General features: G+C 54.3%; 1 protein-coding gene across 1 annotated transcript in view; it reads left to right on the top strand.

The window, feature by feature from the left end:
- The window catches only part of LOC115083435, a 132,019-nt gene that overhangs the window by 36,992 nt on the left and 70,881 nt on the right, over positions 1-24,146 (top strand). Inside the window, exons 5-6 of the mRNA XM_029587251.1 lie at positions 4,704-4,927; positions 16,015-16,257. Of these exons, the coding sequence (XP_029443111.1) occupies positions 4,704-4,927; positions 16,015-16,257 (467 nt within the window). The remainder of the gene's footprint in view (positions 1-4,703; positions 4,928-16,014; positions 16,258-24,146) is intronic.

The raw sequence follows: 24,146 nt of genomic DNA on the forward strand, positions 1-24,146 counted from the left end.
AGGTGCTGGCTGTACCTGGGGGAGCGGTGAGAGTGGGTGTGTGGGAGCTGCTGGCTGTACCTGGGGGAGAGGTGAGAGTGGGTGTGTGGGAGATGCTGGCTGTACCTGGGGGAGAGGTGAGAGTGGGTGTGTGGGAGGTGCTGGCTGTACCTGGGGGAGCAGTGAGAGTGGGTGTGTGGGAGGTGCTGGCTGTACCTGGGGGAGCGGTGAGAGTGGGTGTGTGGGAGGTGCTGGCTGTACCTGTTGAGCAGTGAGAGTGGGTGTGTGGGAGATGCTGGCTGTACCTGGGGGAGAGGTGAGAGTGGGTGTGTGGGAGATGCTGGCTGTACCTGGGGGAGAGGTGAGAGTGGGTGTGTGGGAGGTGCTGGCTGTACCTGGGGGAGCGGTGAGAGTGGGTGTGTGGGAGGTGCTGGCTGTACCTGGGGGAGCGGGTGAGAGTGGGTGTGTGGGAGGTGCTGGCTGTACCTGGGGGCGCGGTGAGAGTGGGTGTGTGGGAGGTGCTGGCTGTACCTGGGGGAGCGGTGAGAGTGGGTGTGTGGGAGGTGCTGGCTGTACCTGGGGGAGCGGTGAGAGTGGGTGTGTGGGAGGTGCTGGCTGTACCTGGGGGAGCGGTGAGAGTGGGTGTGTGGGAGGTGCTGGCTGTACCTGTTGAGCAGTGAGAGTGGGTGTGTGGGAGGTGCTGGCTGTACCTGTTGAGCAGTGAGAGTGGGTGTGTGGGGAGGTGCTGGCTGTACCTGGGGGAGCGGTGAGAGTGGGTGTGTGGGAGGTGCTGGCTGTACCTGGGGGAGAGGTGAGAGTGGGTGTGAGGGAAGTGCTGGCTGTACCGGGGGAGCGGTGAGAGTGGGTGTGTGGGAGGTGCCTGGCTGTACCTGGGGGAGCGGTGAGAGTGGGTGTGTGGGAGGTGCTGGCTGTACCTGGGGGAGCGGTGAGAGTGGGGTGTGAGGGAAGTGCTGGCTGTACCTGGGGGAGAGGTGAGAGTGGGTGTGTGGGAGGTGCTGGCTGTACCTGGTGAGCAGTGAGAGTGGGTGTGTGGGAGGTTCTGGCTGTACCTGGGGGAGAGGTGAGAGTGGGTGTGAGGGAAGTGCTGGCTGTACCGGGGGAGCAGTGAGAGTGGGTGTGTGGGAGGTGCTGGCTGTACCTGGGGGAGAGGTGAGAGTGGGTGTGTGGGAGGTGCTGGCTGTACCTGGGGGAGCAGTGAGAGTGGGTGTGTGGGAGGTGCTGGCTGTACCTGGGGGAGCGGTGAGAGTGGGTGTGTGGGAGGTTCTGGCTGTACCTGGGGGAGCGGTGAGAGTGGGTGTGTGGGAGGTGCTGGCTGTACCTGGGGGAGCGGTGAGAGTGGGTGTGTGGGAGGTGCTGGCTGTACCTGGGGGAGCGGTGAGAGTGGGTGTGTGGGAGGTGCTGGCTGTACCTGGGGGAGCGGTGAGAGTGGGTGTGTGGGAGGTGCTGGCTGTACCTGGGGGAGCGGTGAGAGTGGGTGTGTGGGAGGTGCTGGCTGTACCTGGGGGAGCGGTGAGAGTGGGTGTGTGGGAGGTGCTGGCTGTACCTGGGGGAGCGGTGAGAGTGGGTGTGTGGGAGGTGCTGGCTGTACCTGGGGGAGCGGTGAGAGTGGGTGTGTGGGAGGTGCTGGCCGTACCTGGGGGAGCGGTGAGAGTGGGTGTGTGGGAGGTGCTGGCCGTACCTGGGGGAGCGGTGAGAGTGGGTGTGTGGGAGGTGCTGGCCGTACCTGGGGGAGCGGTGAGAGTGGGTGTGTGGGAGGTGCTGGCCGTACCTGGGGGAGCGGTGAGAGTGGGTGTGTGGGAGGTGCTGGCCGTACCTGGGGGAGAGGTGAGAGTGGGTGTGTGGGAGGTGCTGGCTGTACCTCGGGGAGCAGTGAGAGTGGGGTGTGTGGGAGGTGCTGGCTGTACCTGGGGGAGCGGTGAGAGTGGGTGTGTGGGAGGTGCTGGCTGTACCTGGGGGAGCAGTGAGAGTGGGTGTGTGGGAGGTGCTGGCTGTACCTGGGGGAACGGTGAGAGTGGGTGTGTGGGAGGTGCTGGCTGTACCTGGGGGAGCGGTGAGAGTGGGTGTCAGGGAGGTGCTGGCTGTACCTGGGGGAGAGGTGAGAGTGGGTGTGTGGGAGGTGCTGGCTGTACCTGGGGGAGCGGTGAGAGTGGGTGTGTGGGAGGTGCTGGCTGTACCTGGGGGAGCGGTGAGAGTGGGTGTCAGGGAGGTGCTGGCTGTACCTGGGGGAGCGGTGAGAGTGGGTGTCAGGGAGGTGCTGGCTGTACCTGGGGGAGCGGTGAGAGTGGGTGTGTGGGAGGTGCTGGCTGTACCTGGGGGAGAGGTGAGAGTGGGTGTGTGGGAGATGCTGGCTGTACCTGGGGGAGAGGTGAGAGTGGGGTGTGTGGGAGGTGCTGGCTGTACCTGGGGGAGCAGTGAGAGTGGGTGTGTGGGAGGTGCTGGCTGTACCTGGGGGAGCGGTGAGAGTGGGTGTGTGGGAGGTGCTGGCTGTACCTGGGGGAGAGGTGAGAGTGGGTGTGTGGGAGGTGCTGGCTGTACCTGGGGGAGCGGTGAGAGTGGGTGTGTGGGAGATGCTGGCTGTACCTGGGGGAGCGGTGAGAGTGGGTGTGTGGGAGGTGCTGGCTGTACCTGGGGAGAGGTGAGAGTGGGTGTGTGGGAGGTGCTGGCTGTACCTGGGGGAGCGGTGAGAGTGGGTGTGTGGGAGGTGCTGGCTGTACCTGGGGGAGCGGTGAGAGTGGGTGTGTGGGAGGCTCTGGCTGTACCTGGGGGAGAGGTGAGAGTGGGTGTGTGGGAGGTGCTGGCTGTACCTGGGGGAGCGGTGAGAGTGGGTGTGTGGGAGGTGCTGGCTGTACCTGGGGGCGCGGTGAGAGTGGGTGTGTGGGAGGTGCTGGCTGTACCTGGGGGAGCAGTGAGAGTGGGTGTGTGGGAGGTGCTGGCTGTACCTGGGGGAGCGGTGAGAGTGGGTGTGTGGGAGGTGCTGGCTGTACCTGGGGGAGCGGTGAGAGTGGGTGTGTGGGAGGTGCTGGCTGTACCTGTTGAGCAGTGAGAGTGGGTGTGTGGGAGGTGCTGGCTGTACCTGGGGGAGCGGTGAGAGTGGGTGTGTGGGAGGTGCTGGCTGTACCTGGGGGAGAGGTGAGAGTGGGTGTGAGGGAAGTGCTGGCTGTACCGGGGGAGCGGTGAGAGTGGGTGTGTGGGAGGTGCTGGCTGTACCTGGGGGAGCGGTGAGAGTGGGTGTGTGGGAGGTGCTGGCTGTACCTGGGGGAGCGGTGAGAGTGGGTGTGAGGGAAGTGCTGGCTGTACCTGGGGGAGAGGTGAGAGTGGGTGTGTGGGAGGTGCTGGCTGTACCTGGTGAGCAGTGAGAGTGGGTGTGTGGGAGGTTCTGGCTGTACCTGGGGGAGAGGTGAGAGTGGGGTGTGAGGGAAGTGCTGGCTGTACCGGGGGAGCAGTGAGAGTGGGTGTGTGGGAGGTGCTGGCTGTACCTGGGGGAGAGGTGAGAGTGGGTGTGTGGGAGGTGCTGGCTGTACCTGGGGGAGCAGTGAGAGTGGGTGTGTGGGAGGTGCTGGCTGTACCTGGGGGAGCAGTGAGAGTGGGTGTGTGGGAGGTGCTGGCTGTACCTGGGGGAGCAGTGAGAGTGGGTGTGTGGGAGGTGCTGGCTGTACCTGTTGAGCAGTGAGAGTGGGTGTGTGGGAGGTGCTGGCTGTACCTGTTGAGCAGTGAGAGTGGGTGTGTGGGAGGTGCTGGCTGTACCTGTTGAGCAGTGAGAGTGGGTGTGTGGGAGGTGCTGGCTGTACCTGTTGAGCAGTGAGAGTGGGTGTGTGGGAGGTGCTGGCTGTACCTGTTGAGCAGTGAGAGTGGGTGTGTGGGAGGTGCTGGCTGTACCTGGGGGAGAGGTGAGAGTGGGTGTGTGGGAGGTGCTGGCTGTACCTGTTGAGCAGTGAGAGTGGGTGTGTGGGAGGTGCTGGCTGTACCTGTTGAGCAGTGAGAGTGGGTGTGTGGGAGGTGCTGGCTGTACCTGGGGGAGAGGTGAGAGTGGGTGTGTGGGAGGTGCTGGCTGTACCGGGGGAGCAGTGAGAGTGGGTGTGTGGGAGATGCTGGCTGTACCTGGGGGAGCAGTGAGAGTGGGTGTGTGGGAGGTGCTGGCTGTACCTGGGGGAGAGGTGAGAGTGGGTGTGTGGGAGGTGCTGGCTGTACCTGGGGGAGCAGTGAGAGTGGGTGTGTGGGAGGTGCTGGCTGTACCTGGGGGAGCAGTGAGAGTGGGTGTGTGGGAGGTGCTGGCTGTACCCGGGGGAGCAGTGAGAGTGGGTGTGTGGGAGGTGCTGGCCGTACCTGGGGGAGCAGTGAGAGTGGGTGTGTGGGAGGTGCTGGCTGTACCGGGGGAGCAGTGAGAGTGGGTGTGTGGGAGGTGCTGGCTGTACCTGTTGAGCAGTGAGAGTGGGTGTGTGGGAGGTGCTGGCTGTACCTGGGGGAGCAGTGAGAGTGGGTGTGTGGGAGGTGCTGGCTGTACCTGGGGGAGCAGTGAGAGTGGGTGTGTGGGAGGTGCTGGCTGTACCTGGGGGAGCGGTGAGAGTGGGTGTGAGGGAAGTGCTGGCTGTACCGGGGGAGCAGTGAGAGTGGGTGTGTGGGAGGTGCTGGCTGTACCTGTTGAGCAGTGAGAGTAGTTTTAGGCAGCGCTCTGGTTTTAAACGGACAATTTTGACTCTCGCTAGGGATGAGGATCCCTCAGCCCCTCCCGCATCTTCTGGCAGTCTTCCTTCTCCTCAGGATCTCCCGCATATCATGGTGCAGGCTGCAGCTCAACGGCTTCAGCATCCAGCTCAGGAGGACGGGAGGAGCTTGCTGCAGACTTCCCCGGTACGAAAACTTTCCCGAGCCTCCCAAGTGCCTTCACTCTTCCACCTCACACTCAGGGCCACGGTGCTGCTGATGACAGGTACAAAGCCTGTTCCAAACCTGCACCTTCATCCCCATTGCTTCTGGCTTCTCCCACTCTCTCCTGCCTCGCTTACTCTCTGCTTCACTTCCTGCTTCTATTCCCCCCCCCCTTTACATTCCTCCCATCACTTTTCCCTCGCTTCTCCCTCCCCCATTACTCCCTCTTTTTGCTTCTCCCTCCCCCATTACTCCCTCTTTTTGCTTCTCCCTCCCCCATTACTCCCTCTTTTTGCTTCTCCCTCCCCCATTACTCCCTCTTTTTGCTTCTCCCTCCCCCATTACACCCTCTTATTGCTTCTCCCTTCCCCATTACTTTCTCTTGCTCCATGCTCCTTCCATTGCTTGTCTTCTCTTTCTCCTCATACTCCCTCTCATTGGTTCTTTTTTCTCCCCCTTCTCTGTCGCTTTTCTCTTCATCTGTTAGAGCAAATGAGAGCAGCAGGAGCAGATGGTGTTCTCCCCAAGTTCTGAAACAACTGTAATATTAAATTGTAGACATACTACTGGTAATCAATCTATTAGAGCAAATGAGAGCAGCAGGACCAGATGGTATTCTCCCCAAGTTCTGAAACAACTGTAATATTAAATTTCAGACATACTACTGGTAATCAATCTTTTAGAGCAAATGAGAGCAGCAGGACCAGATGGTATTCTCCCCAAGTTCTGAAACAACTGTAATATTAAATTGCAGTCATACTACTGGTAATCAATCTTTTAGAGCAAATGAGAGCAGCAGGACCAGATGGTATTCTCCCCAAGTTCTGAAACAACTGTAATATTAAATTGCAGACATACTGCTGGTATTCAATCTTTTAGAGCAAATGAGAGCAGCAGGACCAGATGGTATTCTCCCCAAGTTCTGAAACAACTCTAATATTAAATTGCAGACATACTGCTGGTAATCAATCTTTTAGAATAAATGAGAGCAGCAGGACCAGATGGTATTCTTCCCAAGTTCTGAAACAACTCTAATATTAAATTGCAGACATACTGCTGGTAATCAATCTATTAGAATAAATGAGAGCAGCAGGACCAGATGGTATTCTCCCCAAGTTCTGAAACAACTCTAATATTAAATTGCAGACATACTGCTGGTAATCAATCTATTAGAGCAAATGAGAGCAGCAGGACCAGATGGTATTCTCCCCAAGTTCTGAAACAACTCTAATATTAAATTGCAGACATACTGCTGGTAATCAATCTATTAGAATAAATGAGAGCAGCAGGACCAGATGGTATTCTCCCCAAGTTCTGAAACAACTCTAATATTAAATTGCAGACATACTGCTGGTAATCAGTCACTAAAAGATGGCATTGTGCCTGAAGACTTGAGGATTGCAAATGTAACACCAAGTTTTTAAAAAGCACTGTAGGAGTGACACAGAAAAGTACACACTGGTGATGTCGGCTCTGGACAAAATGGTAGAAACTCTTCCCTGTATGTACCCGGATCAGTCCAGACTGCTGGGTTTTGCCTCCCTTCCAGCAGATGGAGACAGTGGAAAAACTTGAAAGCACCCCCTCTTAGAGTGGTGTGCTACCTGCGACCCTTTGTCTCCATTTTCTTCCGAAAGGGGGGGGGGGGGGGTAGAGCCGCTGAGTATTTTTCCTCCTGCCTTGGTTTTCTCCGCTGCCGATGGCGTGGCCTGTCGCGTGTGCACGTGTCCTGAGATGGCCTGTGCTCCGATTGCCTTCCCGGGGGGGTGGGCAGTTCAGTAGCCACTGGGGGCGGCGGTTTCAAGATGCACCAAGAGTCGGGAGACCCAGGCGACCGTGGGACTCTTCGCCTGATCCGTTCCCACTCAGCATGGGAACGGACACCATTTTGGCATCTTTTTGCGCGGAGGGGGAGGGGAAGTCCCTTATCCCCTCAGCGGGTGGCCTCCGGGGGGAGGGAGGCAGACTGATAGAGGATACGGCCGGTGCGGCTGAGGAGAACCCTGAGGGGGCTTCAGGCTCCTCCTCCTTTTCTTCAGAGTTCATTATGCTGCTTCACAAGGCTTTTGAAGCCAGGAAATCAGCTAAGAGACATCAGGGAGGAAGCTCTTCTTTGTTTGCAGGGGTCCAGGTCCCTAAAATATCCAGATCCCCGGAGAGAGAAGGGGCCCCAAAAGTGAAGCGCCCCCTTCGGACCGCGTCGTCCCATCCGATGGATGACTCCTCCGAGGATTCCGAGCTTAGAGGATCAGGAGCCGAAGGACAAGCCTCCGCAGGGAGCGGACCATGGGGATGACCAGGACCATATTTCTAGACATAGCCCCCACGTAGCTGAGAGAGATGACCCCAAGGTGGTCCGCCTCTTCAGAAGGGATGAGCTGGACCTGTTTATTCCCAGACTCTGGGTTATGCCTCCCTTCCAGCAGATGGAGACAGAGAAAACCTTGAAGGGCACCCCCTCTTAACGTGGAGCGCCACCTGCATCTCTTCAGTGTTTCTCTGTCTCCAGCAGATGGAGGTGGCAATCCCTGCAGGCTTGATCTTTCTGTGTGGTTAAGTAAATCTCTTCACAAAAATAAAAAGGAAAGATTCAGGGAGCAAACCAGATCAAGCAGGTTACCCTAATCCTCCCAGAGGGTGAGCAGGTCCTAGCTGGACTATCCCCTCTGGTAGTAGGATCTAGGAGCTGGGGTTGGTGATCCCGCAGGGCTCCTTCAGGTAAGGCGCCTGGGGTGGAGATACCTGTGGTCCGGTCCTCTCCCCCCCCCCCCACCTTGTCCCCCCCCCCCGGTCCATTTTTGGAAGCAACGAGCATTGCTGGCCCACTGGGATCCGAAGTTGGAGGAGTTTCAGACCCGCTTACCTCTCACCGAGTCTGCCAGGTGCAGTCTTGGATGGTTGCTTGTCCCAGAACATCTGAGCCGAGGGGTGGACCTCTAAGTTCCCCAATGGATGGTGGTAACCACAGATGCCAGTCTCTCTGGTTGGGGAACAGTCTGTCAATCCCAGTCAGTCCAGGGCCTGTGGTCGGCGGAGGAAGCGAGTTGGTCCAACAATCGCTTGGAGAGCAGGGCTGCTTGTCTGGCTCTCAGGCACTTTTGTCCTCTCCTTCGCAACCAAGCGGTCAGGCCTGTCTGACAATGCAACAACTGTAGCCTATATCAATCGTCAAGGTGGTACCAAGAGTCAAGCAGTAGCGGCAAAAAACGGAGCTACTCATGGACTGGGTGGAGAAAAATCTTGCTCTTCTAGCCGCGTCTCACATTGCCGGAACGAACAACGTACAAGCGGATTACCTAAGTCGGCAAAGGCTAGATCCAGGGGAATGGTAGCTCTCCGACCAAGTGATGGACCTCATCATGCGCAGGTGGGGGCTTCCTCATTTAGACCTGAAGGCTATGCTTCAGAATACCAAGGCTCCCGCTTCTACAGCCGCAGAAGAGAGCATGGGGCAGAAAGAGTCGATCACTAGTGTTCCCCTGGCTGACTTCGGTGCTCCTGTATGTCTTCCCTCCTTGGCCTCTAGTCAGCAAGATCCTTCACCAAATAGAGGTACATCCAGGAAGGGTGATTCTGGTGGCACCTGAGTGGCCGAGGCATCCGTGGTTTGCCCACCTGATCAATCTCATGTTGGACGGTCCCCTGAGGCTCGGATATCTTCCACATTTGCTTCATCAAGGGCCTATATTTTTCGACCAGGCAGATCACTTTTGTCTAGCGGCCTGGCTTTTGAGAGGTGGTGATTAAGAAAGAAAGGATACTCGGAGGCAGTGATTACAACTCTGTTACAAGCTAGGAAAAGCTCTACCCTTTTCTATATCAGGGTTTGGAAGGTCTTTGAGACCTGGTGTTGAGAGCAGGGTGTTTCCCTCCGTTCGCCGTCGATAGCTCATATTTTGACGTTCTTAAGGGTTTGGCAAAAGGTTTGTCTTTCAGTTTCCTATGGGTTCAAGTAGCGGCCTTAGGTTCTCTGGTAGGTAGAATTCATGGACAGTCTCTCACTTCGCATCCAGATGTGGTTCATTTTCTTCGGGGGGGGAGGGGGATGGTGAAGCATCTACATCCCCCAGTCCGACCACTGTGTCCTTCGTGGAATCTTAATTTGGTACTGAGAGTTTTGTGTGACCCACCTTTTGAACCTCTTAAGAGGGCCACGTTAAAGGACCTCACCTTGAAAACAGTATTTTTGGTGGCTATCTGCTCGGCCCGCTGGATATCTGAGATCCAGGCCTTGCTTTTAGTCTCCCTACTCCTCCATTCCTTCACTGCTTCTCATCTCCCTACTTCTCGTCTCTCTACTCCTCCATCCCTTCACTGCTTCTCATCTGCCTACTCCTTCCTCCCTTCCTTTCACAGCTTCTCATCTGCCTACTCCTCCCTCCCTTCACTGCTTCTCATCTGCCTACTCCTCCCTTCCTTCATTGCTTCTCTTCTCTTTACTCTTTCCTTCTCTGCTGCTTCTCTTTTCGCTACTCCTTCCTTCCTTCACTGCTTGTCTCCATACTCTTCCATTTCTTCACTCCTTCTCTTCACCTTAGTCTGTTTTTTCACTGCTTTTCATCTCCCTACTCCTCCCTTCCTTCACTGCTTCTCTTCTCCCTACTCATCTCCTCCTTCACTGCTTCTCTTTTTCCTACTCCTTCCTTCACTGCTTCTCGTCTCCATACTCCTCCATTTTTACACTGCTTCATGTCTCCCTACTCCTCTATTCCTACACAGCTTTTCGTCTCCATACTGCTTCCTTCCTTCACTGCCTCTCGTCTCCCTACTCCTCCATTCCTTCACTGCTTCTCATCTCTATACTGCTTCCTTCCTTCACTGCCTCTCGTCTCTATACTGCTTCCTTCCTTCACTGCCTCTCGTCTCTCTACTCCTCCATTCCTTCACTGCTTCTCGTCTCCATACTGCTTCCTTCCTTCACTGCCTCTCGTCTCCCTACTCCTCCATTCCTTCACTGCTTCTCGTCTCCATACTGCTTCCTTCCTTCACTGCCTCTCGTCTCTCTACTCCTCCATTCCTTCACTGCTTCTCGTCTCCATACTGCTTACTTCCTTCACTGCTTCTTGTCTCCCTACTCATCCATTCCTTCACTGCTTCTTGTCTCCTACTCCTCCCTTTCTTCACTGCTTCTCTTCTGCATACTCCTCTATTCTTTCAGTAATTCTCAGCTCCTTACTCCTCCCTTCCTTCACTGCTTCTCTTCTCCCTACTCCTCCCTTCCTTCACTGCTTCTCTTCTCCCTACTCCTCCCTTCCTTCACTGCTTTTCTTCTCCCTACTCCTCTTTCTTCACTGCTTTTCTTCTCCCTACTCCTCCCTTCCTTCACTGCTTCTCTTCTCCCTGCTCCCCCATCCATTCTTGCTTCTCTTTCTCCCTTTTCACTTTTCTCTCTTCCTCTCATCCCAATCACGTCCCTCCCCATATGTCGTTTCTTCCCATCTCATCTCTCTCCCTCCTTTTGCAGCGGTTCTCCTTCATCACTCCATTGTAGATCTCTGCCTTCTTCAGCCACTACTGCAAATGTCTGTCTCCCCCCCCCCCCCCCCCCAACAGTCTATTTCAGTCATATTTCTCCCCAGCCCCATCTCTCTTCCTCCTGCCCCAAGGCTTCACCAATATTATTTCTCTTCCATTTTCTTTTCTCTCATCTAGCCTCACTCCTTCCTTATATATCTCTCAGCATGCAGTGCTGCAGCAGTCTCTCCTCACAGACCTCTGTCCCTCTGCCTCAGTATGCATTTCTGTAGCACTCAATCCTCAGAACCCTCTGTCTCTCTTGCAGTCCTGCAGCAGTCTCTCCTCACAGTTCTCTCTCTGCCTCTCTCAACATGCAGTCCTGTGGCAGTCTCACAGCTCTCTGTCTCTCTCATCATGCAGTGCTGCAGCAGTCTCTCCTCTCAGGCCTCTGTCTTTCTGCCTCTCTCAGCATGAAATCCTACAGCAACGCTTCTTACAGCCCTCTGTCTTTCTCAGCATGCAGTACTGCAGCAGTCTCTCCTCACAGCTCTTTCTCTCTCTGCCTCTCTCAGGATGCAGTGCTGCAGCAGTCTCTCCTCACAGCTCTCTCTCTCTCTGCCTCTCTCAGCATGCCCTGCTCCAGCACTCAATCCTCAGAACGCTCTGTCTCTCTGCCTCTCTTGCAGTCCTGCAGCAGTTTCTCCTCAAAGCCCTCTGTCCTCGGTATTCAGTGCTACAGAAGTCTCTTCTCACAGCCCTCTGTCTCTCTGCCTCTCTCAGCATGAAATCCTGCAACAGTCGCTTCTTACAGCCCTCTGTCTTTCTCAGAATGCAGTATTGCAGCAGTCTCTCCTCACAGCTCTCTCTCTCTGCCTCTCTCAGTATGCAGTGCTGCAGCAGCAGTCTATTCTCTCACATCTTTTCTGTCACTCCCAGCATGCAACAATGTTTCCACTCACCTCTTTTCAACTCCAGCATTAATGATGCAGCAGTCTCTCCTCTCACGTTTACTGCTTTGCAGCTCCAGCACTCACGATGCAGCAGTCTCTCCTCTCACGTTTACTGCTTTGCAGCTCCAGCACTCACGATGCAGCAGTCTCTCCTCCCACATTTACTGCTTTGCAGCTCCAGCACTCACAATGCAGCAGTCTCTCTTCTCAACTCTCTTTCCAGCTCCCAGCATGCAGTATTGTAGCAGTCTCTTCTCTCTTATCTCTTTCTAGCTCCCAGCATGCAGTATTCTAGCAGTCTCTCCTCTCCTCTCATCTCTCTCTTTCCAGCTCCCAGCATACAGTATTGTAGCAGTCTCTCACCTCTCTTTCCAGCTCCTAGCATACAGTGTTGTAGCACTCTCTCCTCTCACCTCCCTCTTTCCAGCTCCCAGCATGCAGTGTTGTAGCAGTCTCTCCTCTCACCTCCCTCTTTCCAGCTCCCAGCATGCAGTGTTGTAGCAGCCTCTCGCTTCTCTCTTTCCAGCTCCCAGCATGCAGTATTGTAGCAGTCTCTCGCTTCTCTCTTTCCAGCTCCCAGCATGCAGTGTTGTAGCAGTCTTTCCTCTCACCTCCCTCTTTCCAGCTCCCAGCATGCAGTGTTGTAGCAGTCTCTCCTCTCACCTCCCTCTTTCCAGCTCCCAGCATGCAGTATTGTAGCAGTCTCTCACCTCTCTTTCCAGCTCCCAGCATGCAGTATTGTAGCAGTCTCTCACCTCTCTTTCCAGCTCCCAGCATGCAGTATTGTAGCAGTCTCTCGCTTCTCTCTTTCCAGCTCCCAGCATGCAGTGTTGTAGCAGTCTTTCCTCTCACCTCTCTTTCCAGCTTCCAGCATGCAGTATTGTAGCATTCTCTCCTCTCACCTCTCTCTTTCCAGCTCCCAGCATGCAGTATTGTAGCAGTCTCTCCTCTCACCTCTCTTTCCAGCTCCCAGCATGCAGTATTGTAGCAGTCTCTCCTATCACCTCTCTCTTTCCAGCTCCCAGCATGCAGTATTGTAGCAGTCTCTCCTCTCATCTCTCTCTTTCCAGCTCCCAGCATACAGTATTGTAGCAGTCTCTCACCTCTCTTTCCAGCTCCTAGCATGCAGTGTTGTAGCACTCTCTCCTCTCACCTCCCTCTTTCCAGCTCCCAGCATGCAGTGTTGTAGCAGTCTCTCCTCTCAGCTCTCTCTTTCCAGCTACCAGCATGCAGTATTGTAGCATTCTCTCCTCTCCCCTCTCTCTTTCCAGTTCCCAGTATGCAGTATTGTAGCAGTCTCTCCTCTCACCTCTCTCTGTTTCCAGCTCCCAGCATGCAGTATTGTAGCAGTCTCTCACCTCACCTCTCTCTTTCCAGCTCCCAGCATGCAGTACTGTAGCAGTCTCTCACCTCTCTCTTTCCAGCTCCCAGCATGCAGTATTGTAACACTCTCCTCTCGCCTCTCTCTTTCCAGCTCCCAGCATGCAGTACTGTAGCAGTCTCTCCTCTCACCTCTCTCTTTCCAGCTCCAAGCATGCAGTATTGTAGCAGTCTCTCACCTCTCTCTTTCCAGCTCCCAGCATGCAGTATTGTAGCAGTCTCTCCTCTCTCCTCTCTCTTTCCAGCTCCCAGCATGCAGTATTATAAAACTCTCCTCTCACCTCTCTCTTTCCAGCTCCCAGCATGCAGTATTGTAACACTCTCCTCTCGCCTCTCTCTTTCCAGCTCCCAGCATGCAGTACTGTAGCAGTCTCTCCTCTCACCTCTCTCTTTCCAGCTCCAAGCATGCAGTATTGTAGCAGTCTCTCACCTTTCTCTTTCCAGCTCCCAGCATGCAGTATTGTAGCAGTCTCTCCTCTCTCCTCTCTCTTTCCAGCTCCCAGCATGCAGTATTGTAGCAGTCTCTCACCTCTCTCTTTCCAGCTCCCAGCATGCAGTATTGTAGCAGTCTCTCCTCTCACCTCTCTCTTTCCAGCTCCCAGCATGCAGTACTGTAGCAGTCTCTCACCTCTCACCTCTCTTTCAGCTCCCAGCATGCAGTAATGTAGCAGTCTCTCCTCTCAACTCTCTCTTTCAGCTCCCAGCATGCAGTACTGTAGCAGTCTCTCCTCTCACATCTCTTTCAGCTCCCAGCATGCAGTATTGTAGCAGTCTCTCCTCTCTCCTTCCAGCTCCCAGCATGCAGTATTGTAGCAGTCTCTCCTCTCTCTTTCCAGCTCCCAGCATGCAGTACTGTAGCAGTCTCTCGCCTCTCTCTTTCCAGCTCCCAGCATGCAGTATTGTAGCAGTCTCTCACCTCTCTCTTTCCAGCTCCCAGCATGCAGTATTGTAGCAGTCTCTCCTCTCACCTCTCTCTTTTTCAGCTCCCAGCATGCAGTACTGTAGCAGTCTCTCACCTCTCTCTTTCAGCTCCCAGCATGCAGTACTGTAGCAGTCTCTCCTCTCACCTCTCTCTTTCAGCTCCCAGCATGCAGTACTGTAGCAGTCTCACCTCTCACCTCTCTCTTTCAGCTCCCAGCATGCTGTATTGTAGCAGTCTCTCCTCTCTCTTTCCAGCTCCCAGCATGCAGTATTGTAGCAGTCTCTCCTCTCTTTCCAGCTCCCAGCATGCAGTATTGTAGCACTCTCCTCTCACCTCTCGCTTTCCAGCTCCCAGCATGCAGTATTATAGCAGTTTCTCCTCTCACCTCTCTCTTTCCAGCTCCCAGCATGCAGTATTGTAGCAGTCTCTCACCTCTCTCTTTCCAGCTCCCAGCATGCAGTATTGTAGCAGTCTCTCACCTCTCTCTTTCCAGCTCCCAGCATGCAGTATTGTAGCAGTCTCTCACCTCTCTCTTTCAGCTCCCATCATGCAGTACTGTAGCAGTCTCTCCTCTCACCTCTCTCATTCCAGCTCCCAGCATGCAGTATTATAGCAGTTTCTCCTCTCACCTCTCTCTTTCCAGCTCCCAGCATGCAGTATTGTAGCAGTCTCTCACCTCTCTCTTTCCAGCTCCCAGCATGCAGTATTGTAGCAGTCTCTCACCTCTCTCTTTCCAGCTCCCAGCATGCAGTATTGTAGCAGTCTCTCACCTCTCTTTCAGCTCCCAGCATGCAGTATTGTAGCAGTCTCTCCTCTCACCTCTCTCTTTCAGCTCCCAGCATGCAGTACTGTAGCAGTCTCTCCTCTCACCTCTCTCTTTCCAGCTCCAAGCATGCAGTATTGTAGCAGTCTCTCACCTCTCGCTTTCCAGCTCCCAGCATGCAGTATTATAGCAGTCTCTCCTCTCACCTCTCTCTTTCCAGCTCCCAGCATGCAGTATTGTAGCAGTCTCTCACCTCTCTCTTTCCAGCTCCCAGCCTGCAGTATTGTAGCAGTCACTCACCTCTCTCTTTCCAGCTCCCAGCATGCAGTATTGTAGCAGTCTCTCACCTCTCTCTTTCCAGCTCCCAGCATGCAGTATTGTAGCAGTCTCTCACCTCTCTCTTTCTGCTCCCATCATGCAGTACTGTAGCAGTCTCTCCTCTCACCTCTCTCATTCCAGCTCCCAGCATGCAGTATTGTAGCAGTCTCTCACCTCTCTTTCAGCTCCCAGCATGCAGTATTGTAGCAGTCTCTCACCTCTCTCTTTCAGCTCCCAGCATGCAGTACTGTAGCAGTCTCTCACCTCTCTCTTTCAGCTCCCAGCATGCAGTACTGTAGCAGTCTCTCCTCTCACCTCTCTCTTTCCAGCTCCCAGCATGCAGTATTGTAGCAGTCTCTCCTCTCACCTCTCTCTTTCCAGTTCCCAGCATGCAGTATTGTAGCAGTCTCTCACCTCTCTCATTCTAGCTCCCAGCTTGCAGTATTGTAGCAGTCTCTCCTCTCACCTCTCTCTTTCCAGTTCCCAGCATGCAGTATTGTAGCAGTCTCTCACCTCTCTCATTCTAGCTCCCAGCATGCAGTATTGTAGCAGTCTCTCCTCTCACCTTTCTCTTTCCAGCTCCCAGCATGCAGTATTGTAGCAGTCTCTCCTCTCACCTCTCTCTTTCCAGCTCCCAGCATGCAGTATTTTAGCAGTCTCTCCTCTCACCTCTCTCTTTCCAGCTCCCAGCATGCAGGATTGTAGCAGTCTCTCCTCTCAACTCTCTTTCCAGCTCCCAGCATGCAGTATTGTAGCAGTCTCTCCTCTCACCTCTCTCTTTCCAGTTCCCAGCATGTAGTATTGTAGCAGTCTCTCACCTCTCTTTCCAGCTCCCAGCATGCAGTATTGTAGCAGTCTCTCCTCTCACCTCTCTCTTTCAGCTCCCAGCATGCAGTACTGTAGCAGTCTCTCATCTCTCTCTTTCCAGCTCCCAGCATGCAGTATTGTAGCAGTCTCTCACCTCTCTCTTTCAGCTCCCAGCATGGAGTACTGTAGCAGTCTCTCATCTCTCTATTTCCAGTTCCCAGCATGCAGTATTGTAGTAGTCTCTCACCTCTCTCTTTCCAGCTTCCAGCATGCAGTATTGTAGCAGTCTCTCCTCTCACCTCTCTCTTTCCAGCTCCCAGCATGCAGTATTGTAGCAGTCTCTCCTCTCGCCTCTCTCTTTCCAGCTCCCAGCATGCAGTATTGTAGCAGTCTCTCACCTCTCTCTTTCCAGCTCCCAGCATGCAGTATTGTAGCAGTCTCTCACCTCTCTCTTTCCAGCTCCCAGCATGCAGTATTGTAGCAGTCTCTCACCTATCTCTTTCCAGCTCCCAGCATGCAGTATTGTAGCAGTCTCTCCTCTCTCTTTCCAGCTCCCAGCATGCAGTACTGTAGCAGTCTCTCCTCGCTGACTCCAGAGCTGGCCGAGCGGCTCATTGCATACATGATCCAGGAGAGGGTCTTGCGGCCGAGGGTCCTAGAACTGTTCTTTGGATGTCCTGTTCTGAAGATTGTTCTGAACTGCTACCCGTACGCCACCAATGACCTCCTGAGACAGCTGCGGGCCTTCCAGAGTCTGAAGCATCTCAGCCTGGTGTCTTGCCCCCTCATTACAGGTACAACTGCAGGGATTGGGAGTCCTTCCTTCATGTTACAGGGGCAGCCGTGGGGCCCGGGAGTCCTTCCTTCACGTTACGGGGGCAGCCGTGGGGCCCGGGAGTCCTTCCTTCACGTTACGGGGGCAGCCGTGGGGCCCGGGAGTCCTTCCTTCACGTTACGGGGGCAGCCGTGGGGCCCGGGAGTCCTTCCTTCACGTTACGGGGGCAACCGTGGGGCCCGGGAGTCCTTCCTTCACGTTACGGGGGCAGCCGTGGGGCCTGGGAGTCCTTCCTTCATGTTACAGGGTTATCTACAGAGGTCCTAGAACATTACTTACTTGTGATAGGGAAGCAACAGGGGCCTGAGTGTCTTTGATCTGCCTCCTCCTTGGGTGTGTGGTGGTCGTGGGGGGGAAGACATCCATGCATAGCTCCTTCCTCCTGGGGGAGTAGAGTCTGTGCTGTCACAGATCAGTCCAGACGAGTGGGTTTATGCATCCCTACCAGCAGATGGAGGCACAGAACAAACCTTTCAGGCCCTGCTAGATATCCCAGAGTGCCACCTGCAGTCCCTCAGTATTTCTCTGTCTCCAGCAGGTGGTGGAGCTGCAGACCTGCAGTCCCTCAGTATTTCTCTGTCTCCAGCAGGTGGTGGAGGTGCAGACCTGCAGTCCCTCAGTATTTCTCTGTCTCCAGCAGGTGGTGGAGGTGCAGACCTGCAGTCCCTCAGTATTTCTCTGTCTCCAGCAGGTGGTGGAGCTACAGACCTGCAGTTCCTCAGTATTTCTCTGTCTCCAGCAGGTGGTGGAGCTGCAGACCTGCAGTCCCTCAGTATTTCTCTGTCTCCAGCAGGTGGTGGAGGTGCAGACCTGCAGTCCCTCAGTATTTCTCTGTCTCCAGCAGGTGGTGGAGGTGCAGACCTGCAGTCCCTCAGTATTTCTCTGTCTCCAGCAGGTGGTGGAGCTGCAGACCTGCAGTCCCTCAGTATTTCTCTGTCTCCAGCAGGTGGTGGAGGTGCAGACCTGCAGTCTCTCAGTATTTCTCTGTCTCCAGCAGGATGAGAGAGGTGCAAATCTGCAGTCATTACTGATCTGGAGTTCCCTGTACGTACCAGGATCAGTCCAGGACACCTGGGTTGTGACTCCGCACCAGTAGGTGGAGACAGAGCAAAACTTGTGGGCGGAGCCATATATAAGCAAAGACTGTAGGGATCCCCAAAAATCCTATAACGTGGGGCAGTCCCAGAAACAATGCGAGAAGTCTGGAAGGGGATGGGAACACCGCTCACAATTTTTAACTTGAGTAACTCATTTAAGAAACTCCTAAAAACATGGCTTTTCAGACAAGCCTTCCCGGAACCCCTAGACCACTCGGACACTGGTTAAAGGATCTTATAGGCCACAATTGGGAGCTAATATCCCTCTTCTTCTCCCTTTTCTTAGCCTATTCCTCTTTCTTCGCCCTTCCAACAGCACTCTCCTATTTTCCTGCCCTCTCTCCACACTATCCTTCCTTGTCTTTGCCCCCGGTGTCATCTTCCTGCCAAAGTATCCCGAACCACTCTTCTTAAGCAGGAAAGTTAAAATCCACGGATCATGTGTTTGTTTATTATTATGCTTCAAAGTTTTAAAGTGCCATTGTTCTTTAGGATGCCCTTTATGCTATATTAGCATTTGTTAATATGTTCGCCTATTTATACTCTTTTAGACACTATGGTTCATGTTACGCCTTAGCAGTGATTGTATTATATGTCTTTTTTTAGAAGCTAGGATATTAGACGCTTTGTTTTATGTTTCTATGTAACGCCTCTGCTGCGATTTTTCTGTTGTATTGTAAACCGACATGATTTGTATATTATACAAGAATGTCGGTATATAAGAATCCAAAATAAATAAATAAATAAATAAGCCCCTGTGCCAGTCACAGCCCCTCAGTCTTACTCTGTCTCCAGTAGGTGGTGCAGGTGCAGTCACAGCCTCTGCCTGCACTGATTTTGGTACTTAGTCAGGTTTTTCGGATTTTTTCGCTTTTAAATTTGATATTTTATTTAGAGAATGGGATACGCCGGAGCTGGGACTTAAGGTTAGTAAGGCCATGGATAAACTGTATCCACTCCCTGAAGATGCGCTGGACCTGCTCAAACTTCCGAAGGTGGACTTGGCAGTCTCGGCGGTGACAAAGAGGTCTACCATCCCGGTTACGGGAGCGACGGCCCTCAGGGATATCCAGGACAGGAAGCTGGAAGTACAGCTTAAGAAGATTTTTGAGGTGTCCGCCCTAGGGGTGCGGGCCGCCATCTGCACTAACTTCGCTATGCTGGCTAGCCTGCGCTGGGCCCAAGTAATTCAGGCAAATGCTGGTCTTTCCCCGGAGGAGGCGTCTCAAGCTGATCGACTAGAGGCGGCAATAGCGTATGGAGCAGATGCTCTACATGATCTATTGCGAACCTCTGCCAGATCCATGGTGGCGTCTGTTTCGGCACGTTGCCTTTTGTGGTTACGGAACCGGGCAGCGGATGGCTCTTCTAAAGCTCACCTCGGGGCACTGCCGTTCAAAGGCAAGCTACTGTTTGGCAAAGAGTTGGATGACATAATGGTCTCCCTAGGAGAGAACAGGGCATTTAAATTGCCTGAGGATAAGTACAGAGCGCGGTCCTCCTTCTCCTCCAGGTCACGGTTCCGTGGTTCCAGAAAATCACGTCCACCACGTTCCTCGGGTCCCTCATACAGGTCTTCTTCCTCTCGGACCCCTCAGTGGCAGCAATCCTTTCGAGGAAAGCGGTTCGGCAAACAGGGAGGAACCTCGGCCGCGGGAGGTCACAAGGGGCCGCAATGAAATGCGGTCGGCCCAATCCTCGCCTCAGTCTCTGCACGAGATCCCAAATGTCGGGGCGCGGTTAACGTTGTTTTTCGAGGATTGGGCCAGGGTTATGTCGGACCAGTGGGTCCTCGACGTGATAAGACACGGTTACGCATTAGATTTTGTTCAAATTCCAGCGGACAAGTTCCTAGTCTCTCCTTGCAAAGCTCCGGACAAGAAGGCGGCAGTGCTAGACACCATCCGGCGCTTGGAAAGCTTGGGAGCTATCGTTCCGGTCCCGATCCATCAGCGCGGCGAAGGCCGTTACTCCATTTACTTCATAGTCCCAAAGAAAGACGGCACGTCAAGGCCGATCTTGGACCTCAAAGGCGTAAACAGATGCCTACGCGTTCCTCACTTCAAGATGGAGACGATTCGTTCGGTTATTGCTTTGGTAAGGCCGGGCGAATTCTTGGCTTCTCTGGACCTCACGGAGGCGTACCTGCACGTGGGAATTCGGCCGGAGTTCCAGAAATTCCTACGGTTCTGCATTCTGGGGCGACATTTTCAGTTCCGGGCGCTACCGTTTGGTCTCGCGACCGCTCCTCGCACGTTCACAAAAGTGTTGGTGGTAGTAGCGGCGCACCTACGCCGAGAAGGTCTCCTGGTTCATCCTTACCTGGACGATTGGTTGATTCGCGCAAAATCCAAGCCTCTGTGTCAGCAAGCAGTGGCCAGAGTCCTCCAGGTGTTACGGTCTCTAGGCTGGGTGGTCAATTTCAGCAAGAGTCAACTGGTACCGACTCAGACCCTAGAATACCTCGGAGCTCTATTCGACACAAGGCACGGCAAAGTGATCCTGTCCCAGGAACGCAGGGACAAGCTACAGTCTCAGGTGCGGCGATTGCTCTCTCTTCACAGTCCTCGAGTTTGCGATTATCTGACGGTCCTGGGTTCGATGGCTTCAACTCTAGCCTTGGTTCCCTGGGCGTTCGCTCATCTGCGGCCGTTGCAGTCGTCCTTACTATCCCGATGGCGGCCGGTCTCGGAGGAGTTTTTCCTGCCTCTTCCACTCGAGGGCCAAGCGAGATCCAGCCTCCACTGGTTGCTCGACTCCAAGCATCTATCTTGTGGAGTGTCCCTGCTGGTACCCAAATGGACGGTAGTGACCACGGATGCCAGTCTCTCCGGCTGGGGAGCAGTTTGCCTAGGAAGGTCGGTCCAGGGGCTATGGACAGCGTCTCAAACCCAGTGGTCTATCAACCGGCTAGAGACCAGAGCGGTCCGTCTAGCTCTTCAAGCCTTTTCACCGTTACTAAGCGGAAAGGCGGTCCGAGTACTATCGGACAACGCAACCACCATAGCCTACATCAATCGACAAGGAGGGACGCGGAGTCCACAGGTGGCTGCGGAGGCACAGCTCTTGATGACCTGGTCAGAACAAAATCTCAGCAACATAGCAGCCTCTCACATTGCTGGGGTCGACAATGTACAGGCGGATTTTCTAAGTCGTCATCACCTCGATCCCGGAGAGTGGGAGTTGGCGGACGAAGCTTTTCGGCTCATCTGCAGGACATGGGGAGTTCCTCACATGGATCTGATGGCCACATGGCACAACGCGAAGGCTCCACGATTCTTCAGTCGGCGTCGAGAACGGGGAGCAGAAGGCGTCAACGCGCTGGTACTTCCGTGGCCGATGGATGTACTTCTTTATGTGTTTCCCCCGTGGCCGATGATAGGCAAGATTCTTCGGTGCATAGAGTTGCACCCGTTCCATGTGATCATGGTGGCACCGGAATGGCCGCGTCATCCGTGGTTCGCAGATCTCATCCAGTTGTCAGTGTCGTTACCCATTCGTCTCCAGGGGTTCGCGGGGCTACTACGTCAGGGCCCCGTCTGTTTGGAGGATGCGGATCACTTCTGTCTCGCGGCATGGCTTTTGAAAGGAATCGCCTGAAGAAAAAAGGTTACTCAGACGCGGTGATAGCTACTTTGCTGAGGTCCAGGAAACAGTCTACGTCTCTGGCTTATGTCCGGGTCTGGACGGTTTTTGAGGATTGGTGCGTGCAGCGAGGGGTGGATCCCATTTCCGCTTCGGTCTCAGATATTCTAACGTTTCTTCAAGCCGGTCTGACCAAAGGCTTGGCGTGCAGTTCGCTACGGGTCCAGGTGGCGGCTCTTGGTTGTTTGCGGGGTAAGGTCCGGGGAACCTCCCTGGCTCTTCATCCGGATATTTCCCGTTTTCTTCGAGGGGCTAAACACCTCCGTCCTCCATTGCGTCCCCCCTGTCCGTCTTGGAACCTTAACTGGGTTCTTTCCGCTCTAGGCTCGGCTCCTTTTGAGCCATTGAAGCGTACCACTATTAAGGACCTTACTTTAAAGACGGTGTTTTTGGTGGCAATTGCCTCGGCTCGGCGTGTCTCGGAATTGCAGGCGCTGTCCTGTAGAGAACCGTTCTTGCGGATTTCCGATTCCGGAGTATCCTTGCGGACGGTTCCTTCCTTCCTTCCTAAAGTGGTGTCGTCTTTTCACGTCAATCAGTCAGTGGAGTTACCGGCCTTCAGGGTCGGGGAGTCCACTGATCCCCAGTTCAGAGAACTGCGAAAGCTGGACGTGCGAAGGTCTCTTCTTCATTATTTGGAGGTTACTAATCCGTTCCGGGTAACCGACCATCTGTTCGTTTTGTTTTCAGGGCCAAAGAAAGGGGCCGCTGCGTCCCGCACAACGATTGCGCGTTGGCTTAAAGAGGCCATTGGCTCCGCTTACTTGGTAAAGGGTAAGCCGCTTCCGTTGGGTCTTCGGGCTCATTCGACTCGTTCCCAGGCCGCGTCCTGGGCGGAAGCTTCTCAGGTATCGCCTCAGGAGATTTGCAGGGCGGCTACCTGGAAGTCGATGCATACCTTTATCAGGCATTACCGGTTGGATGTCCGGGCTACCGATTCCGGGGGTTTTGGAGAGAGGGTACTCCGAGCGGGCCTCTCTGCTTCCCACCCTCGGTAAGTTTTGCTCTGGTACATCCCAGGTGTCCTGGACTGATCCTGGTACGTACAGAGAAAGGAAAATTAGTTTCTTACCTGATAATTTTCGTTCCTGTAGTACCAAGGATCAGTCCAGGATCCCGCCCGCAGGGCTTCACTTCAGTAACGGAGAGTCCGCTCATAATATTTTCTTAGTTTTGCTGTTAGCTTGTTTAGCTCTCCCGGTTGGGGAGTCCGGTTCAAGTAGGAGTTTGGTGTTAGTTTAAAGTTAGAAGTGAATTTTCTAGCCAGTTTTGTTACTTGGTTGCATGGCTACTTTGACATTACGTATGACTGAGGGGCTGTGACTGGCACAGGGGCTTATATATGGCTCCGCCCACAAGTTTTGCTCTGTCTCCACCTACTGGTGCGGAGTCACAACCCAGGTGTCCTGGACTGATCCTTGGTACTACAGGAACGAAAATTATCAGGTAAGAAACTAATTTTCCTTTTGGAGATTTGAAGCTGCTCCCCAAGGTGCCTTGGTGGGCCATCCCTCAAGTTGAGCTGGACGAACGGGGGGATTGGATACCCCTGACGGTTGCAGCCCGCTAGATACGGGGGCCCTGATAGCCAGGGGACTGGCTCTTTCTTCGTGCCCCAAAGTCCCCTCCCTTCCACTGCTGGCTCTTTCAGGGAAGAATCCCTGTTGCGGTTTTTGTTCTTTTGTCTTGAGTTATTGTGTAAAAGTTTAAAAATAAAAAAAGTAAAGGAAGATATAAGGATAGAGAAGGGCCGGATGCCAGGAGAATCGGCCAGCGGAGCAGTGCCAGGTGCAGTTGACTTCCAGGGTTGTCGGCATGCAACAGCTGAAAGCTCCCGGTTTGGGAACAGTTCTTCCTCTGTACCGCTGTTTTTTGACTTTGTGACCTGCTTTTGGCACGCACATTTCCTGCCGCGCCCTCAGTGTTAGCGCGGTGGTGTTTCTTGGTGCCTCGGTGGCCACACGGTGTGGCCTACATTGTGGCTGTCCACATGTTTGCGGCAGCTCGAATGTGATTGGGCCAAATGGCAGGCAAGCCGCGTGTGGAGGCCTGCGGGATTTGGTCAGCCCACTTGAACTCTCTTTCGTTGTGCACAAGTTGTGCCTCGGGGGAGGGGGGGAGGTGCGGGAAGGGACCCTCCGCTAAGGGTCCTAAGGCCAGGAGGGTCTCTCTCTCAGCAGGGTCCAAGGTGGGAGTGCCCACTTCTGCTGCTCCCGAGGGGGATCTCAGTCAGGGGGGCCCCCACAGCCCGAGACCACGGTGACTCCCTCCCCACCCCTCTCTCCTGCAGGGCAGGATCTCGAGGATGGTTGTGATGGGGAGCGGAGTCAGAACCCAGTAGTCCTGAGAGGGCTTTTGAGGGCCCGCGGGGTTTTTCCCCCAACTTTGTTTTACTCATGCACAAGGCCTTTCTGGCAAGAAAGGCAGGTAAATGGGGACCCAAGGAGAGGGCTTCATGTTCTTCCAAGTGTCCTCGGGTGTCCTCAGGGTAGCCCTCTGGGTGTGCTGACAAGTATCAGGGACTCTGCCTCGCCCCACATGTGCGGAGCGAGACCTCTGAGATCTGGATGATTCAGACGAGCCACAAGGGGATGTAGTGTACTCTTCAGCTGCAGATTCGGACCTTGTTGAGGGGTCCCGGGGCTGATGGAGATGACCCTCGAATAGTCCATCTGTTTAAGAACAAGGAGCTGTGGCCTCTTATTCTTCAGGTATTGGGGGTGAAGTTGGCTCAGGAGGAGTTGGATAATGAGGGTTCCCTGTAGGTACCAGGATCAGTCCAGATGGTGGGGTATGTCCCCCCATCCAGCAGATGGAGTCAGAGATATAGTTGGATAATTAGAGTTCTGGATGGTCTGCGGAGTCCTTCTAGTGCTTTCCCCATGCCTAAGAAGATTCAGAAGCTCACTAGCCGGGAGTGGGACTTCCCAGAGGCGGGCGTGAAGGTTGGGAGAGCAATGGCGAAGCTGTATCCTATGTTGGAAGAGCCTTTGGACTGCCTTAAAATGCCTAAGGTGGATGCAGCGGTTTTGGCAGTGACCAAGAAGACCACGATTCCGGTGGTGTGGGCTGCTGCTCTGAAGGATATCCAGGATCGCAAATTGGA

The sequence above is a fragment of the Rhinatrema bivittatum genome, chromosome 2, assembly GCF_901001135.1.
Source record: "Rhinatrema bivittatum chromosome 2, aRhiBiv1.1, whole genome shotgun sequence".
Taxonomy (NCBI): Eukaryota; Metazoa; Chordata; class Amphibia; order Gymnophiona; family Rhinatrematidae; genus Rhinatrema; species Rhinatrema bivittatum.